General features: G+C 38.8%; 2 protein-coding genes and 1 non-coding gene across 3 annotated transcripts; 1 reads left to right on the plus strand and 2 right to left on the minus strand.

Moving 5' to 3' along the window:
• Window positions 1-3,862: 3,862 nt before the first annotated feature.
• Window positions 3,863-5,293, minus strand: LOC113773607. The gene has a single exon (XM_027318238.1). The coding sequence runs from the start codon at window positions 5,291-5,293 to the stop codon at window positions 3,863-3,865; it is 1,431 nt and encodes a 476-aa protein (XP_027174039.1).
• A 580-nt stretch (window positions 5,294-5,873) lies between these two features.
• Window positions 5,874-5,980, plus strand: LOC113776562. The gene has a single exon (XR_003469048.1). It is a non-coding gene; the product is annotated as a small nucleolar RNA R71 (small nucleolar RNA).
• Window positions 5,981-9,871: 3,891 nt separating this feature from the next.
• On the minus strand, window positions 9,872-19,506 carry LOC113775028 (diacylglycerol kinase 4). The gene is made up of 12 exons (XM_027319742.1): window positions 18,760-19,506; window positions 17,381-17,503; window positions 17,073-17,210; window positions 16,910-16,995; window positions 16,275-16,362; window positions 14,819-14,894; window positions 14,023-14,105; window positions 12,947-13,017; window positions 12,133-12,210; window positions 11,271-11,358; window positions 10,483-10,599; window positions 9,872-10,348 (listed from the first exon to the last, which is right to left on the minus strand). Exons 1-12 carry the CDS (start codon window positions 19,168-19,170, stop codon window positions 10,190-10,192), a joined length of 1,518 nt encoding a protein of 505 aa, XP_027175543.1. The 5' UTR covers window positions 19,171-19,506; the 3' UTR covers window positions 9,872-10,189.
• Between the last annotated feature and the right edge of the window lie 1,640 nt (window positions 19,507-21,146).

Raw genomic sequence — 21,146 nt, forward strand, 5'->3', positions numbered from 1 at the left:
CGATGAAGGCATACGGGAGAGGAGAATACGCTGCCGCTGTTGGTAGAAGACAGCTCGCGCGCTGTTAGAGAGCTGTTGGCCGAGTGGGGCGTGCGGGCTGGCAGTCGCTACTGACTGCTGCGCGGACTTGCTGGCAGCTCGCGCGTTGGTGGACTGGGCTGGGCGTGCGGTTGGGCTGGCTGTGGTAGGGGCAGTCACAAAGTGGAGTTGCGCACGCTATCGCGCGCCTGGGGCAGGTCGTGCACAGAGGCGCGCGCTGAGTGGTTCTGCTGCGTGGCGTGCTGTCGGGCGCACAGGAGCCGCTGAGGCCGCCCGGAGGTACTTAGGACGCGCAAAGGTTAGGCTAGATCTGGGCGTCGTGCGTGCTGGCGTGCGAAGGAACTGGGCAGGCGGGCAAGTTGCGCGCACGGCCTCGTACAGTGGATCTGCGGGGCCTCGCGGACAACAGCGCGCAGGGGGCGCAGCTGGTGGTGCGGCGCGACGCTGATGAGGGCAGCGGCACGCGACGGCAGCTGTCCCTGGAAGGCGAAGTGGGCGCGGAGAGCAGCGGCGGCGCACGGTGGGTCGCCGGCGACAGTCGACGGGAGTGGCGGTGTGAGGGCGGCGACGGACGGCAAGCAAGAAAAAGGGAAAAAGAAGGTGTAATGGAAACTAAGACAAGAATAAAGGAAATTTCAATGGAAAAAACTCAGACAAAGGTACTTGTCAAGACCAAACAAAGAAATATGATCTTGGTCAAAAAAAAAAATTCTTTTTTTCTTTGACTTTCGTTATCGGAAGGGTTGGAAGGCGTTGGCATACCTTGAAGGACATGGTCTTCTGACCGACGCATCCTAACGATGCCCGAAAAAATTTGTGTCAAGGCGTGGGCACACCTTGGAACTGCCAATCTCTAATTTGCTCAGGGCACCTGGTGCACTCCTTCCAAGGCGTGGGCACGCCTTGGAACCCTTAGTTTTCTGTTTATCACCAAAATCAATTAAAATAGAAAAAATATAACTGAAAAATTATAAAATAGTGAAAATTGACCACAACTAATTTTATATTCCTTGGGTTGCCTCCCAAACAGTGCGCCTTTCTTCAACGTCTTTTACTAGACATGGCCATCAGTTGTTTAGACCTCCCTACCTGGATTATCAAGAAATATAACATCCACTTGCTCACTATTAAACCCTTTATAGTAGGGTTTCAAACGGTGACCATTGACTACGAATTTTTTCTCCGTCTTTAAATTTTGGATTTTCACTGCGCCATAATGAAAAATATTAGAGATAACAAATGGACCAATCCAACGCAAACGCAACTTACCCAAAAAAACTTAAATCTTGAGTGATAAAGGAGAACTTTTTGCCCTACGACAAATGACTTCCTCGAAACTTGTTGGTCATGAAAGATTTTGCTCTTCTCCTTATAAATTGCGGCGTTCTCATAGGTTTCATTCCTTAACTCATCCAACTCTTGTAATTGGAGTTTTCTATGCCCTCCGGCCTCCATAAGGTCCATGTTACACCGCTTAAGCGCCCAAAATGCTGGATGTTCAAATTTCACCGGGAGGTGGCACGGCTTCTCAAAGACTAACCTGTATGGGGACATCCCAATCGGTGTTTTGTATGCGGTGCGACAAGTCCAGAGAGTATCTTCCAACTTCAAACCCCAGTCCTTCCGGTCAGGCCGCACCATCTTCTCCAGGATTGACTTAACCTCTCTATTCGACACTTCGGCCTGACCATTCGTCTGTGGATGATAGGGAGTGGACACTTTATGGAGCACGCCATACTTATGAAACAAAGCAGCAATCATCTTATTGCAAAAATGGGTGCTCCTGTCACTGACTATAGCTCTCGGCATTTCGAAACGGACAAAAATGTTAGATTTAAGGAATTCTGCAACCACTCTCGAATCATTAGTTCGGGTGGTCTTTGCCTCCACCCAATTGGACACATAATCGACAGCGAGTATAATATATAAGAACCAAATGATGAAGGAAAGGGACCCATAAAATTCATACCCCAGACGTCAAAAATTTCAACAAACAATATTGGGGTTTGACTCATTTGGTCTCTACGAGAGATATTCCCCACCCTTTGACATTTATCACAAGATTTACAAAATACATAAATATCTTTAAACAGGATAGGCCAATAAAAATCACTTTCTAACACCTTGTGAGCCGTCTGCTTTGGACCAAAGTGCCCCCCACATGCAAATGAATGACAAAAAATCAAAATAGAATGAAACTCACTGGCACTTACACACCTTCGTAGCACTTGATCCTAGCACTGCCTCCACAGGTAAGGGTCATCCCAAATATAATGTTTGGCATCACTCTTCAGGTTATCTCTCTTAGTCTTTGGCCAAACTGCAGGCAATTGATTTGTTACCAAAAAATTTACAATATCTGCATACCATGGTACAGACGAATCAATGGCTAGCAATTGCTTCTCGGGAAATGACTCTCTCAACGGCAGATCTTCCTTATTCGTGAGCAATCGGCTCAAATGATCGGCCACTAAGTTCTCGACTCCACACTTATCCTTGATCTCTAAATCGAACTCCTGCAGGAGCAGGATCCACCTAATGAGTCTCGATTTTGCATTCTTCTTCGCCAACAAGTACCTCAAGACTGCATGATCAGAGAAAATAATTACTTTCGCACTTAATAAATATGACCTAAATTTTTCTAGTACAAAAATAACGGCTAATAATTCTTTCTCAGTCGTGGAGTAGTTGAGTTGGGTTCCGTTCAATACTCTCGATGCATAGTAGATTGCGTGTGGCGCTTTTCTAATTCTTTGCCCCAACACGACCCCTGCGGTATAATCACTTGCGTCGCACATAATTTCAAATGGTAGGCTCCAATCTGGTGGTTGAACGATGGGCGGCGATGTCAATAACTCCTTCAACTTATCAAAAGCTACCTTGCATTCACCAGTAAAATCAAATGGCATGTCCTTCTGTAGCAACTTGAACAGGGGTGCTCCTATCGTTGAAAAGTCTTTGATAAACCTCCTATAAAATCCTGCATGGCCCAAAAAATAACGTACTTTCCGTACACATACGGGGTAAGACAGAGCAGAAATAAGGTCTATTTTAGCTTTATCTACCTCTATTCCCTTAACCGACACAACGTGCCCTAAGACAATACCATGTTCGACCATGAAGTGACATTTTTTTCAATTAAGAACCAAATTCGTCTCTATGCATCTTTTTAAAATTAGAGCTAGATTATCAAGGCATTTATCAAAACTATTCCCGTATACACTAAAATCATCTATGAACATCTCAATAATCATTTCTATATATTCGGAGAAAATACTTACCATACACCTTTGAAAAGTTGCAGGAGCGTTGCAGAGACCGAAAGCATCCGACGGTAAGCGAATGTATCAAATAGGCATGTGAATGTAGTCTTTTCCTGGTCCTCTGGTGCTATCGCGATCTGAAAGTAACCTGAAAATCCATCCAAGAAACAATAGTAAACACGACTGGCTAATCGTTTTACCATCTGATCAATAAAAGGGAGGGGAAAATGGTCCTTTTTAGTCACAGAATTTAGTCTCCGATAGTCGATGCACTGACGCCAACCAGTAGCTTTCCTAACCGGGACCATAACACCCTCCTGATTTTCCTATACGGTCACTCCCGCCTTCTTCGGGATCACTTGGACAGGACTCACCCACGGACTGTCCGAGATAGCAAATATAATCCCTACCTCGAGGAGTTTAAGTATCTCCTTTTTCACAACTTCCATCATCAGGGGATTCAACCTCCGTTGCCTCTGTCTTACCGATTTCGCACCATTTTCGAGTCGAATCCGGTGCATGCATAGGGATGGACTTATTCCCTTAATATCTGTTATACTTCACCCAATTGCCTCCTTATGCTCCCTAAGGATTCGCACCAGTTTGTCCTCCTGACTTGGAGACAAATGTGCAGAGATGATTACCGGAAGTGTCTCCCGGTCTCCTAGGAATGCGTACTTTAGATGCTTCGGGAGAGGCTTAAACTCCAACTCCGGTGCCTGCACAACTGAAGGAAGCAACTTTTTCTGAATTTCTGGCACAAAGAGGGAAGTAAGCTCATACTTCGGAGAAACAGTTGAAATTGAGTGCAGGGTTCCAACTGCATGGTGTAACTCAACCCTCATGTCCGCATTAGGGGTTGCACCCAACTCGAGATGCTTGGCCAACGCCACCTCTAGTGCGTCTTCGCCATCCAGTTCGAAAGTTTCCTGTACAAGAGGCTCAATAACACTCAAAGCAAAAACTGAGTTAGATTCCTCTGGATAATTCATCACCTCAAAAATATTAAAATTCATAGTTTCACCATCGAACTTCATTGATAAAGTACCATCATTCACATCTATTTTAGTCCTGACAGTGCTAAGAAACGATCTACCTAACAAGATAGGTGACGGATTTAACGACCTCTTATCTCCCATATCCAGGATATAGAAATCTGCAGGGAAAACTAATTCACTTACTTGAACCAAGACATCCTCAACTAGCCCCTCTGGATAGGAATTGGTGCGGTCGGTTAGTTGGATTATGATAGCTGTTTCTTTTAAGAGCCCAAGATTTAGGGACGTATAAATGATTTTTAGCATCACATTGATTGACGCCCCTAAATCCAACATGGTCTTCCTGATCGACGTATTTTCAATCTTACAAGGGATAGTGAACATACCTGGATCCCCACATTTGGGTGGGAGTTTTCTTTGGAGTATGGCTAATACATTTTCTCCCACTACTACTCTTTCATCCCCTCTCAACTTCCTCTTATGGGTGCACAGGTCCTTGAGGAATTTCGCGTACTTGGGCACCCACTTAATCGCCTCCAACAAAGGGATGTTGATCTCCACCTTTCTGAATACGTTCAGGATCTCTTTCTCCTTCTCCGCCTTCTTCGTCTTCTCCAACCTGCATGAAAAAGGGGGTAAATTAGATTTAATGGGTACAGATGGAGTAAGAGTTACCTCAGGGTTGCTAGGGATGCGTCCTTCTTCTTCCATCTCCTTCTCGATGTCATCTTCACTCTTACTTTTCAGGTTCGTGGCTTTAGGCCCCTCCACCTTTTTGCCACTCCTTAATGTCATGCTACTTACATTCTTGGGGTTTGTCTCAGGTTGCGATGGCAATTTTTCATAAGCGTGAGACTCCAGACGATTAATGGCAGTTGCCATTTGACTCATTCGAGTCTTCATGTCTTTCATGCCTGCTTTGGTGTTCTGTTGGAATTGAGTAGTGCTTGCGACCAGGGCCCTAGTCTCCTGCTGGAGCTGAGTGGTAGTCATGGCCAAACTCTTGACAATTTTTTCCAAAGAACTTCCTGAACTGGAGGACGAAAGTTGAGACTTTTGTTGCCACGGTTGTTGGAATCCTAGTGGACGATTGGGGAATGGATTCTGTGGCTTATTACCATAACTGAAATTGGGGTGGTCTCGCCAACCCGGATTGTATGTATTAGACTATGGATCGTACTGTCTATGAGGCGCGGGCACGCCTCCGGCCATGTTCACTTGTTCAGCCCCATTGTCTTGCAACATAGGGTATGAGTCGGTGGGGTGGCCCACATTTGTGCAAATTCCACAGACCTTAGCTTGGTGCATGTTTCCCATGGCTAATTGTAGAACAAAAGATGTTAACTCTGATATCTGCTGCTGAATGAACAACGTCTCTACCTCGTTAACCCTACGGGTAGGGTTACTCTCACGGAAACCAAACTGTTGAGAATTTTTCGCTATTGATTCAATGAGTATCCATGCTTCTCGTGGTGTCTTGTTCACTAGGGCTTCCCCACTCGCAGCATCGATGATGCTTCTATCAGACGACTGGAGTCCCTTATAAAAATATTGGATCAACAGTTGTTCACTAATTTGATGCTGTGGGCATCTAGTGCACAACTTATTGAACCTCTCCCAATAGTCGTATAAGGATTCTCCAGGATATTGCTTAATGTTGCATATCTCCTTTCTCAGGCTTGCAACCCGGGATACTGGGAAAAATTTTTTCAAAAATTTCTTCTTAAGTTGGGCCCACGTTGTAATGCTACCAGCAGGCAGGTAGTACAACCAATCCTTCGATGCATCTTTGAGGGAGAAAGGAAAGGCTCTGAGTTTAATTTGCTCCTCAGTAATTCCTGGAGGTTTCATACTGGAGCATACCACATCGAACTCTTGAATGTGTTTATGGGATTCTTCACTCGAGAGGCCATGGAACATGGGCAGGAGATGAATTAGTCCCGACTTCAGTTCAAAGGAGGTATTTTCAGCCAAAGTTGGGAATGTGATGCACAAAGGCTGCTGGGATAATTCTGGAGCAGCCAACTCCCTTAGTGTTCTTGCATTCGCCATAGGGATGCCCTCTTGGCTTGGGTCACTTAAAGTTTCACGACTTGAATCTGCTGATTCAACCTCAGGATCCAATTCCTGAGATGCAATGCCGGATTGCTCCTCCCTGAGTTATCTGGTCTCTTTCCTAGTTTGGCGCGCAGTCTTCTCTATTTCTGGATCGAAAATCAATTCGCCTGTACGATAAGAGTGAGGCATAAACTAGAAAAATGCCAGACAAATTCAAAGAGAATAACTTAGAAAGAAACAAATTTAACCAAAACATCGCTCCCAGGCAACGGCGCCAAAAATTGACAGGTGCCGAACATGTGCAATAATAATTACTAAAAAGTCCTAATTACCACCACAATTAATTATAGAACAAATCCAAGTATTGGAGCAGGGACTTTAGGTGTGCAATGAGTTACTTGATTCACCCTGTTCCCGAAGAGTTTGCTTAATCCGATATATCAGATTTGTCCATAAAAATATTAAATTTGCGTACAATGGCAAGTAGGGTCGATTCCACAGGGAACGGATAGGAAGTGGTTTCTTTCCAAATCAATAGAATAAAAGAGAGGGATAATTAATGGGGTGAAAGTAAAATAAAATAAATAAAATTCAAGAACTAACTCAACAAGTGCAATTTAGTAAAAATAACAATTAATAAAATTCTACCCAAAGAATCAACTGTTCAGGCACGGTCCAATTAAATGCTCATCGATGCAAAGATATTTCATCCATTCGTCACTAGGTTGGTTACAGCTATCAACAAGTTCTGACAACCAGTTCTTCCTTACTTTTTCGACAGTCAAGGTACGACCATTGACTGTTTCTCTAACCAAAAAATAACTCTAGGTACGACCGTAGGAATTTAATTATCCAGTCGTATTAAAGCTAGAAGAACCCAACCCTAATCAATAAACACGCTAAGAGGGTTTATTTAAACTAGATCTTGTGTTTCCCCAACATAAAATCAACTATGGTGGTCATCACTAGTTGTAAACTAAACGAACAATTACGCATTTAATTTAGTTAACATGACAGTAGGCTATTGAATTAAATTAAATATCCGACCGTTGATACTCAATTAATAAAATACCCATGAACAATTAATCCAAGAAACGCACGAATAGCAACAAGTTGGAAGAAGTAATGAAGATTCGATTAGATCTCACAGATATTATGGACCACGCCTTCGCGTCGACCTTTGGGTAGAAGAGAAATCTAGCTGCTCCTCATCATATCAATCTCGCGTGATTTGATTGATTCCATCCACACAATTGCCAAAGATTAGTGAAGATGAATTAACGACGGAACCGAGGAGAAAAGCCTCCTTTCACTTTGTTTCGTGTTTATATCCAAGCAAAAGGTAGAAGCCCAGGTCTCACAAAAGGCGTACGAAACACAAGGAACAAAAAAACGAAAACTCCAAGTCGTCTTCCAGGGATAGCCAGCGAAAGCTACTCCCAATTGCCCAGAACCAGAGCTAAAAGTCAAAAGGAAAAAGACGTCTGGCCCTAGGAAAAGAAAACTAAAACTAATATATCAATTACACATGAATCTGGCCTTGCTCCTATTGGCCGCTGAAGAGCCAGAAGGGAAGACGTCTGCCCGCAGGATAAAAGCTAATCTCCTAATTGATTGTGAATCTGGCTTTTTTATTCTTTCTTTGTAGCGCCGCCAGGAGAAGAAAAGACGTCTGGAGCAAGGTTTACCTAAGGGTTCTAATCCCACACCTCTGGTCCACGTGGACCCGGTTCCTTAATTGGTTCTCCTGCTGTTACCAAGCCCGCGGGTCCGGCCTTTAGGTGAGTCTCCTCAGTTTCTGGCGTGAGCACGCCCTGAAACAAAGGGTCTTCTGGAATTTTGTCTCAAAAAAATTACTTTTAACGCCAACTACCTGCAATTCACACAAATATTAAATATGAGTAAAATCTCAATTCTTAGCCTCATGAGTAGCCAAAATTAGGACAAAATGATAGTGCAAAATGTGCAAAATAACCGCTCTATCAAGTTGATGAGAAATTTCCACGGATGTTACCCCATCATTAATTGTCACCTACAAAATGATCCTTCCTCTCCTCTCTAGCTTTTATATATACATATATATGTATATTCGTGGTTGAGATTCGAAAGGTGCACATTTAGCATTCGTACATAGGACAAAGAACATCTTTCCAAGGAAATTTCCCATTCACATCCACAAGATGTTTTAAACGTCATGATCTTGAAGCCATCTACAGAAAGAATTAGCCTTTCAACATCGTTGGAGTTTGGAGTGCCTGGGCTGTCTTTAAGAATGAAGAATTGAATGTAATGCTTCTAACTGCCAATGTAGAATGGCCACACTTTAGCAGCTTGATGCCATGGAGATTGCAAAGAAACAGAGGATTAAGTAAAAGATTAAAGCTGGGCTTCAAATTCATGAATCTAAACTTTCACATGTAAATAAATATTCACATTGTCATTATTATTACTAGACCTCTTGAAAAATGCAGAGTTTCATTTTCTTTGATGAATTTGGGTGAAGAGTTTATTTGAAAGAGTTATTTAAAATAATATCGTGGCACTTTTTGTGATGTGATGCATGTAAAATAGAAAGACGATTGATAATATAACTAAAAAAAAAAGGTAATTGAGAAACGTGCTTATAATTAAAAAGAGTTGCAAATAAATTCACATCCAAACAAACCAATTTTGTACCTTGGATTGCGTAAAGTAGATGAATAGGACTACGTGATGGAACTAACTAATATAAGCCTCTCTAACTCGAACGGGTTCAGACTTTAGACACGATCCCAAAGTAAGGATAAGTCAAAAGTCTTGATGCTACCGGTTATGCATCCAAAAATCATATGCCCAGCGGCCACGGCAATGGCAAGAAACAAACAAAAGATTGAAACCCATTTTTTGTCATTATATCTCCAAAGATTCCAAACCGCGTATGCCAACCTGTGGACAGGTGGCTTCAATTCAATATTTACCTAATGCGTGTGTTATATAAATCAGTTAGACTCAAACTCAAACATTCGATTCTGAGAGATTTTGATTCTATCTATCCAGTCATGTTTTTATGCTAAAATCTTTCATAAAAGTCTCTGTAGAAGCTGCATTTTGCATTCAACTTTGTCAGTCATTTCTTGTAGAACACATCCCGACAGTCTATATTCCAGAATCTGCAAAAAAAAAAAAATTGATGATTCTCGCCTTTGCACGAAAACTGAAAGCTCCATTCTCTCGAGAATTTCTATAATCACGTTATTATTTTTCTTATAATCACGTTATTTTTTTTTTTTTTTTGTGTTGCAAAATTGATTACAACAAAAGAATCTTGAAAATTCCTATAATCACATTATTATTTTTCCTGTTATCACGTTATTATTTTTCTCGGTGTGTCGCAGAATTGATTACAATAGAAGAATCGACGTATGCTTCTTATAAAAGAACAAGTCTACCAGCCACAAAAAAATCAGCACACGTGATGGTAAATTTAATCGTTCCCTTCCCATACAACAAAACTGTACACGTTAAACAAGAGTATGAAAACTCATTGTACCAATGGTCTTTAATAATTGAGAAATACTAAATTTATGAAGTAAAGCAAGACCTTTGCAATTCTTTGATGAAATCTTAATATTACTAAGTCTAATGCAAATGTGAAACTGTTGCAGACAACCAAGCGTGCAACGGGGACTTTGGTTACATGGGTTGAGAACTGCGGTGTTTGTACACAAATAGCCAAGGCAGTAAACTTTATAAAAGGTTAAAAAAAAAAAAAAAGATTTACAATAATCACAGGCAGACAACCTCCCGCAATGTCATTCATAGTTGTCCAGAAAACCAGAGGAGCTGTTGAATTTAGTCTCCATGAACCATAACTGACTGAAAAGGTACCCTCTTCATTTCAACAAATGTCGAAAAATCCTTGTTTATTGGCTGTTTCCATGGCTCACCATCCATCTGCATGAAAGCTTCTTTCCATTCTCCCCCTCTGAGCTCAAAACGAATAGCTGAAGCCTGGAAAAGCCATTAGAACTAAGACTCAGTCGAACGTCAAAGCAAAAATTTAACTCCAACCAGCAAACCTAATTAAAGTGCAAAGGTCATGACCATATTTTATTTTATTTGTGCTAACACTCTGCTTGCAGTACCTGTGCAATGTGTTTGGCAGAGATCACTTCAGCCATAACCATTGAAGCATGCCATCCATGCTTCAGACCAAAAATTTCTAGCAAACCATCATCAGCATGCGCTTCAACGAAGCCTTTCTGAAAAGTAACAATTGAGGAGAAGGAAACCATATCAACATACAATAACATGCGTTCTTTGAGAACTATCTACGAAAGCTTCAAATCAAACAGTGTGTGTGGTGAACTTATGATTTAGATGCAAGAAAAAGGCAATGCAGAAGCAGCAATTCGATAGTCGAAAACAGGGAAAATATATGCAAATATCTGCAATCTACAGCAACTGTATATAACCATTTTAAAATGTGTTAAGAGAAAAGGTGAAAGTAGAAATAATTACACAAAGGTTTATGTTGCACTTTTGGAACTAGGGAGAAACAACAGTTGGAGCTTTTTTGCAAGTTCTGCTTAATACTCTTAATCTGGATTTTAATTACAATTATAGTCACTAATGTTAAAGAGCTCACAAAATAATAAATAGATCAAAGGACTACATCATGTCAACAATTAAAAAAATAGAAGTCCAGAATGGTCAACCAACCAGGTTATCATTTATGGTGATAGATGACCTACAAGGGTACCACTAGCCCAACACAGTGCAATCGATATAATGTTTATGTTGCATCAAAAAAAAATTTCTCAATTATAAGAGAACCATTTAGTCTTGCCAACCTTCAAATCTTTTCTGCAAGAGAGATGGTGAGGGGCACATTACCGTTCTTTTCTAAGCCTTGGGTTGGAACGACATTTACCTTTTCCAAATAGTCTGGCTTCAAATTTCCCCATGGGTTTCTTCCACTTCCATAACTAGGAAGATTTAGAGCAACTACAGATCTAACACTGCAACAAGAAATCATTGTTAAGCTAAGCATATGCAAATAACAGCCACAAACTTCAGTTATCAGTTGAAAATTGTGCTACATGAAGGTTAATAAAGATAAGCCACAATAAGAAATAACCGAATTGGTAAGGATGTCAAGTCAAAATTGGGGGCAACAGGCTCGCATTCCAAACCGACCCTACTACAAATACTGTCCGCTAAAAGAATCTTCTAGATGAAATGGCTTCTTCACACTGCCAGAATCCTTTGATTTGCTTACTTATCACTCGAGATCATATACAAAATTTGCATGAGAAACTTATACACCAGAAATCTGTTGGCCATCTTTGTGGATGTCACTTGCTTTGGAACAGCTTGTTGCAAGTAGCCGGGCTTAGTGGGGCATAAAAATCTTTAGAATATTTATAACCAATGCATGTTGAATTTTTATACCAAATCATCATGTAGGCATAAGTCAAGATGGTTAATCACTCATGTAATTTCATTGAACTCATTACTCATCAATACTAGTCAGAATAGCTTGCCTTGTATATTCAAAGAGATCACTGTACTTCAACGAATCCTTAAGAAAAAAAATATCTTTTTGTGTTAATGACTCAGGTACTTCTATTGATAGATTTCTTATCAACACTAACCATTAAATTTGAGTTCTGCAACATCTACAACATAATCTTAGACGTGCTAAATGCAATTATGTATCCGAGCATGAACAACAAATTGAGTTCTCAGAAACAACCATTAAAATCACCAAATATTTATATAGTAAAACAAACCTAGCTGGGATAGGGATTTGTTCCCAGTCTGAACAATTGACCTTCTTTATGTGTATCCTCAGAATGTTCTTCAGTCCCCTACATCGAAAAATGAATGGCAAATATCTAGTTAATTAACCAAGACAAAGATACCCTATATGACTAAACAGCCAATCCATACATAGCCTCAAAATACTTGTACAATAAGCAAAGCAACAACAGTATCAGATATCATTATTACAGCTATTATACTTCCCAATTCTGGATAAGTCAATATTGATTCTCAGAAGAAAATACAGGAAAAACTAACACAAGGAGTACACAGGCAACTATGGTTTAACCAGTTAAGCTGTAGGTTTTACAGAACATTGTGCTATGCTGACATGAAATTGTGTATGAAAGATATGGAAAACCAAACAAGCAGAACTGCAAACACATGAAACTCAAATAATAGCAAAAGACCTACTACTGCAAATATGGCAGATATAGTATCAACATACAAAAGCTACATCAGTTAACAACCAAAAAGCCCTTGTTGAGGATGCTTCTTTCTCACAGCAGAAAGGAGAAGCTACTTTTAGCATTTGTTAACAATGCATCCAAAGACTAACTGAAGAAAAACTCCCTCCTCATCTCTTCCAAATTTCAAGTAGAATATAAGATGCATTAGCATAATATGAAAATATTGACATACATTGTATAAATTCAGAAGAGAGTAGATAGCAAAAGATGACTTTAATGCACCACTCCATAAAACTTTCACTCAAATTAGATGTGAACATAAAAGACAAACAGACAAAACAAAATCGCAAATCAGAGGAAATTACACCCTGACCTCAAACTTGGATCACTGCTGCAGGGTGTGAAGAACCATCCTTGCTTGCAACTATATCCTGAGTAAATTAACTGCAGCCGAAGAGGTAAGCAAAGACTATTAGTATTGAACATGCTAAATTTAATAAAATATAATTTCAGCATCAATCATAATGAAGCTTCAATTACTATGTCACCTAATAACTTTTATTTTCATGAACGAAGATCAATAATGCTAAAAGAAGCCTACAAGAGTTTTAGTATCATCTATATTCAAATAGATATCACAAAAAATTTAATACCATTTTGGAATTAATACTTCATAGCTGAATTTATTGACTAAACTTTTTTGTTTTTGGACATCTATATATTCTGAAGAAACTGAAGGACTTCAACTCACAATTAGATGGAAAAATTATTAGGTTTATATATTTACATAAAGCACATGTGAATATGTGTAAGCTATAAAACCACCAGAGACAATAATGTATGAAATGAATAGTGGATAGACCCACAGAAACCAGAAACATTCCAGTGACAAATTCTCAGAATTTGATGTATTATCTCATATAAGCTGAAGCAACTGAAAAGCCCCATTACCATATGGAGCTAAAATTGAAGAAGAATCTTAGTGGGAAAGTTTAACATGCATATAATCCCAAAATGATCAAAAAAATAAATTTACTAGCCATTCATTTCACCAGAAAAGAAATAACTTGACAAACAGTCATGAAACTATAGAGGATGAATTATAACAGAATTTACAACTGATTTCCTTCAAATAGTTAATAGCAACTGTGAGGTATCATTGGATGATGCCAGTTTATTTAAATGAAGATATATAGGCAATTGATCCTATTTAACGGCAGAAAAGGTAGCCAAAACATGACTGATATCAGAAAGACAAACAATGGGGCTCTTGAGCATTCTTAAGAATAGACTCCGATTACCTGTTGACAACAACTTCAGAAAGTAATTGATAGGCTGGAAAAATAACTCAAAAATTTTGTAACTGAAGTCAGAAAAGTTAAGTTTTACATACATTATCCTAATTATGTAATTAAACCTTTTAACTAAACACAGAAGGGTGCCACTAACCTTGTTAGAGAGAGGACCTTGAGCAAGATAAGGCTTTTCATTGCGTAAATGGTGGAAGCCATAGGCAACCTGGGCATCCATCCCTGTAGTCAAACTGAAAAAGTGAATAATTTTACCATGACCATCTGTCTTTCCATAAAAAAGACACAGATGCAAAAAGATATCACAATCATCGTCATCATCATAGCAATGAAAGCAATGGAGAAATTTTAACGTCATTAACTTCACAATAGTTCCTGTTTTTCTTTTTTTCTCTCTCTCTTTTGTTTCCAATACATATTTCCTCAGCTCTTCAAAAGGTGTCAGACTTAGAATGCCAGGAAAATAGTAGATCTTTTGAAAGCAACATTCGTTTGAAGGAAAAGAAATACAGAAAACAAAAAAGGAAGATGGCTTAAGGTATAGGACTGTTCTATCGCTGTTTATTAGCAAATTAAAGATTTGGGCTTACTAGGTTGAGGATATATTCAGTAACAACTGTAACATCAGGAAAAAGCAAATTAGCTTCAAGAAAATCAACTTAGTAAAACAACAATAGTCTAATTTTTTTGGCCTATTGAGGCTTGCCTCTAGTTTATCTTAGAGACAGCTACAAGCTTCACCTTGTTAGAGAATATGACAGAAGAAGACGACATACAAGGAAACCACAGTACAAAGTGGATTGTAAGATACAAGAGATCCATCGTACAATATGATAACTTATGAAGTCGTCAGAAAATTAATCAGAAGATCAAACACTCGCTAGAATAAAATCACATGCAAATTTGTAATCTTTCTTCAGATTAAACAAGGATACCTATGCTAAAGTAATTATAGAAGACCCCTTGATAGCAAGACATCCTCTCCGGCAGCTCCCCTTCAACCTCCAATCCCTTCACAACACAGAGTAAGGTTGAATCACGAAGAAAAAAGAGTGCAGGCAATAATTCAAACAGAGCTAATTTGGAATAACAACTCAAAGAATCAGGAAGGGAGACAATAGAACACTTAGCAAATTCAGTTTTGACTGAAACCAGATAATAACAAAAAAATGAAAATACAGAAAATGATCTTCACCATACAATTATGCATATCCATACTTCTGTACATGAACATCATATCTATAGACACAAATATACTCAGATGTCCACCTATGCACATGTATGTCACTGATAAACAGCTTGGTTCCCAAAAATCCACCCTTACAAATTCCACTTCCCACCCAAGTGGACCCAAAACAGCGAGGGGTAGAGAGAGAGAGAGAGGATGAAGAACGAAACAGCAAGAAGGAGAGCATAAAAAATGCATTTATATAGTGGACAGTTACATCTGCATTAAAAAACCTTACTAAAGAATGCCGATTTACACTGTCATGTTATCGCCAAAGGAAGTTCACGAGGAAAAGAATCCAAAAGAAAAACCAAAAGCAATCAAACAGTGAACTTTTTCTCCCTGAAAATGTGGCATCATAATTGTGATAACTAGGTACAAGGAAAAACAAATCAGGACCCCAAAAGTCTTGGATGTATTATAAAAACCCAATACTTGGCTTAGAACTCTTCTACTTAAATGAGTAAAAAGGAAGACACTATCAAGCGCCCAAGTTTCTTTTCAAAAAGACAGGAAAGTTTCAAAACTCTAAGGTCCAGACCTGCATTTCATACAAAACTTCCCTCGATGAGACCGGTAAATAATCTTCTCACCTTTGAGCATACTTTCCAATATATACTTGAGCGTCATGAGTTGAGTCATAAAGAAGCGAATGAAAATGACAGGACAATTCTGTTCCTTTTGCCAATGGCAGGGATCTGCATCGTGATAGTCAAAACTGTGCCCATCTACCTTTCTTAGTAAGGTACAAAAGTATACAAGTATATCAATATTGTCTCCAAATTACTTAAGTTCCTGAACCTGTGGAAAAGCTGAAGCCTTGTGCAAAAGTTTAAGCTTAACCCTCCGGACAATATTATTAACATGACAACAAGTGGATTTCAATTTATGGACTCAGGATTAAAAGAGGCAATCACTATCTCCTCGACATGATATTCAGCAGATCTAACACTTGCTATCAACTATATTATAACATCCCGTAAAACATTTCTCATCCTACTCTTTCTAATCTTAACAGTAACATGAAAGGATGAATGAACTCCTATACATCTAAGTTCAACAGCATCATGACAATTTGCAGCCAGAGAAATGGGTTAAACTACATGGGCAAAAAAAGCAAACAATCAACACTAACATATTTCTAGTGCAATTTTTTTAACCACCTCATCAAGAGCTATCTCTTCACACTGCTTCAAAGAATAAGGAGTCTCCAATGCTTCACCAGCAGGCATTGATAGAACAAGATTCCAACTGCATATGAAAGTACATTCAGAAAACGTCTAGGAAGACCATATTTAACGAGGTATTTTGACTGAAAAAGAAAGGATGGTTACAGAAAATGCATAGACCCATAAACAGAAGCTTCTCAATTCCATTATGAGTGCATAAGCATCTATATAAACCATTAAAGCAGAAAAAGGAAACCAAAAAAGATGCCACTAGGTTACTTTTGAAACTGTTTTCTACTTGTCAAAATGACGATGCAATCAGCAATCAGATCCATTAATAGTTTTACCATCCATTTGTAGTTTTGCTAGTTAAACATATAATAAGTACAAGAGACCTCTATTGACAATATTTCAAACATGGCTGAAGAGATACAACCCTTGCACCCCCTCCCCCACTCCAAACAGAAAATGGAAGAAAACATTTTAAAGTAACCTAAGGCTCTAACATATCTAATTGGGCTGTTAAATTTCAACAAAATAGAGTTCAAACATGTAAAAAGTTGTTGTGAAAGAAGCAGCAGAATCAGAAGACAGAATATACTAGGGGGCAAAGTAATCACAATACTAACCTATCAAGCCGGCATGTTGGACCATTTGGAACGCTATCAAGTGTTCGTTTGATGGCTGATTTCCAGTTAAAAGGAAATGAACCACCCTGAAACAGTTTAAGAGAAAACTCAGGAATGACAGAGAGGAGAAACCCTGGAAAGTAGATGCAGATGAAAGGCTTACCCAACCAAAACTCCTTGATAGATCATTTCCTGTACCAAGTGGAATAATTGCTGTAGCTGGAACTGGATTGCGGCCCTGTTTATGCAGCTCCCCTAGACATCCAAGCACCCATCCTACAGTTCCATCACCACCTGCAACCTGTCAAATTAACCTACCAACTTAATCTCCTGAAACTGAGATATTCAAAATCTTAAGACAATAGAATACGCGGCATTCTAGCTGACAAATTTGAGCAAAATTTCAATGCTTAAACAATATATTCAAAGTTCATATAAAGAAAAACTTTCAGTTTGAAAAAGCATCCATACCACCACCCTAAGCTTCTGTCGGACCTCATTAGCACAGCTGTCGCCAAGAGTAGAGAACTTCTCCAGGCAACCCAATCCGTACTGAACAAATTCATGTGGCTTCACAAGGGATAGGTCATAAACCTGGCAGCATTTCAGAGAAAGGAAGCAAATTTATACCAAAGAGTAATCACAATTGAGGAGAGGACACAGAAACATAAGGGGATAGCAAACAAAACCTATCTGGTTAATGTTCAAGCTGTAAAGTTCTGAATTCCAGCTCGAGATGAGTTTAATGTTGTTGACAAAAACTTCATGGGAAATGGGAAGGCCACTTTGCAAACCAAACCATAATTTCAAATTATCTCCCGTGGGAGAGAAAATATTGATGATGCTCAGTGAATGGCATGTTCTAAATTGAGAAATACCAAATTTCAAGAAAAAAAGTTGGTACACCAGACCTTTTGCTTTCCTAGAAGTCGAACTAAATTTTTGATATTTAAATCTCCAAAAATGAGAGAAAGTAGATAGATTTCACTAAAGTTCGTGAATCTATCCAGGAAATCAATCGAAGGTAATAAAAAAAGAAAAAGTCTTAAAGGTTTTTTTAAAAAAAATATAGTCTACTAATTCAAAGTACATGATAAATTACGATGTTTGTTCTTTAAAAAAGAGAGAGAGAGAGAGAGAGCTTATATGCTCCTGGAGCAAATTTAACCCTTTTCACTAAAGATTGAAAAATGCATTGCTTATTCCTGATCCTACAACGGGAGGTTAGATACTCTCAGTCCCATGCTCTAACCCGGCTTCCTCCTCCCTCCTAAACAATTTTTTTCTGAAAAACAAAAACACCTTTTGCCTGATACTTACCACCAACTAGATATAGCAAAAATTCCATGGCAAAACCTTAAAACTCGACTTCAATAAAATCCCACATCTAAGTACAAACCCACTACCAAACCACATTCCACCCACAAACCTAACTGTCCTAAACCAACCTCCTTCCCAAGAAAAAGGTACAAAAAAAAATGTAAAAGTTAAAAAAAAAAAACCTGAAATCACTAGTACACTAGGACAAGCATAAATCATTCTGATAACTAATAAATTCAAAAATAAATCTTTTTGAACATTACCACTTCAGCAGGTGCACACGGGTGGCTTCCCAGGTAGTAAGAGAACTAAATGAGAAGACAAAGCAGTCTCCATGTACCAAACCAGCTAGTGGACCCCACACAGTACGTGATTACGTAAATATACACAAAACCAATCATACATAAACGTATGCAAATGCCAAAAAGGAACAACCAAAAATCGGGAAAAAAAAATAAGAAATACAAAAATAAATTTAAAAAAATGGAGGAGGAGGAGGAGAAAAAGTCAAAGACGGAGCCACCTCTGACCTGTTCTTCACCCATGAGACACTGCAACCGGTCTTTAAGCTCCGGCCCATGTCGCCCACCGCTTTTGGAATTAATAAAAACAATAAGTGGGCCCTCCGGCGGGGTCGAAGCCTCGGCGCCGGCAGCATGCGCGGCGTCGAAAAGAACCTTGGCGGCGGGGGCATTTACATCTTTAGCCAAGATGGATTCTTTCATGGCTATCCGTAGATATTCCGGAATAGTGATCTTCTTCCGTAGCTCCTCTTTTGGGATCCGGATACCCGCCAGAGTGCACCCTTTCAAGGACTCGATGACCGACGACCTCCCCGACGACGTGGCGGCACCGGCGAGAGGTTGCCGGGATGTTGCTGACGATGAGTTGGTGGTATCTCGCGCCGAGGATGCTGCTGCTTTCGTCCTCGGTGAGTCCATTTGGTAAGGGGTGGAGCAGAATTACGGTTCCGCCCTTGCTTAATTTTGTGGGAATGGGAATACGGGGGGGATCAGATGCGGAGAAGTTTGATGTTAGATATTGGAATGAACAAGTTCGGATTCTACATATAGAAGTCAAGTATCTACTGTATTCACAGAGACGAATTCTACGTATCTCTGTATATCTGTACGTCTATTACTAGTATAAGTTAAGAGAAGAGGAGAGGCAGAAGAGGGAGATGGATAGGGAAAGAAGAAGGCTGGGAAAAATGGTCGGACTTTTGAATTATGGCTTTGTTTGTTTTCAGTGGAGATTTGCTGGATTAGATTGACCTCGTGGACAAAGTTATCTACGGAAATGACACCATTCTGTTTCTAATTGTTAGTCACTTAGTACTATAAAAACTTCTTTCAGTTCTGGTTTTTTAACTGCTTTTGCTTCCAACCGTCATCCTTGCGGAGTGGACGCGGTGAATTCAGGTGTCATTTGCTCGTAATGTAGAGCACACACAGCTCGTTGGATTCTGTAATGTGGGTAAAGCATGCAAAGATTCTATTTAAGGTTGGTGGCAAAAAGAAAATGATGAAGAGGAGATGTTTTTCGGGTATATATGGGATGGTACGACTGTGAATTAACGTGTTTTTATAAAATCGTGTGCACTATTTTGGGTTTGGGATGTTTTCTTGTGTTATTTGGTATGCAAGTGTACAATGTTGTCAAATTAGTGACTGATTAATTCATTCGCGTACATCAATATCATATTTCACATACTTATGAGTGCATAATATATTATTTGATTTTGCATCAAATATTGTACTGATAAATACAATAACTAGACGATATTGAACAGAACGTAATAATTTGTATTTTCTTTCAAATCTTGTACCAAACCAGGATTCGCCCAATAAGGAAAAGAATCACAGTACATTTTAATAAATTAATGTTATTTCATCTTTCCTATTATTATTTTGTTTTTATAAAACAAAAGCCAATATTATTATTAATAAACTAATTGAAAATCGTCCAACACGATTTATTTGACAAAAAAACTGCAATAATAATAGAAAATACATAGAACATATCACAAATTCATTTGATTTGAAAAATTATTAAATTTAACAAGAAAGATTACATTATGAATCACAGACTATCACAATCTGATTAATTACAGGAATTGCACCATAAATATCTGTGCATGTATATTCTCACGTATCTACAATTCAATTGGTTCAAGTTCAAAAATGATGTTAAAATCCGACGACGAGAAGATTTGAACATTTTCAGATCTAACATATAGAGACCATTGATTAAGTAGATACAATTGGTTAAGTAGTCATTAGGGTACAAGAAGATTCTTTCTTTGTAATAGATTCCAAATGATGTGTTAGTATTTGTTAAAGTGCTGGCAATAGAATGAACTGTGTGGGCCACAAGCACTGATGGTTTGGTAATGACATCAATGGTGACTATTTGAGCGCATCTAAATTTTGATGCAATTTAAAATCGTTATCAAACAAGGACTTTCGTGAATGTACATATCCTTAGATTCCTTTCCCTAGCGGTAAATATTCAGGGACCTCATATTGTTCACCAAAAAACATAGAGTATTATTTGGAATATTTACTGTAGTATTTTTTGTGATGTGATGTATGTGAGATAAAAAGTAATTGAAAATATAAAAGATGAATTGAAAAATGTGTTTATGATGCAAGCGAAATATTATTTGAAATAATTTGACAATCCAAACACACTCGGTACCATTTATTTGTTTAAAACAAGGAAGAAAAACACCATTTATTTTAGTACAAGGGAGGTCTCAAGAGAACTCCAAGTTTTGAACGGAGAAGGGGGAAAAATTAAATTTGAGAGTCAAATCAAGAAACTCATAATTTCCTGATTAATATCTCCATCAAGTGTAGGACTCGAAAAATTTCACCAAAAATATATAGGAGATATATTTGATAAAAATTAATGT

The sequence above is a fragment of the Coffea eugenioides genome, chromosome 6 (genome assembly GCF_003713205.1).
Source record: "Coffea eugenioides isolate CCC68of chromosome 6, Ceug_1.0, whole genome shotgun sequence".
Taxonomy (NCBI): Eukaryota; Viridiplantae; Streptophyta; class Magnoliopsida; order Gentianales; family Rubiaceae; genus Coffea; species Coffea eugenioides.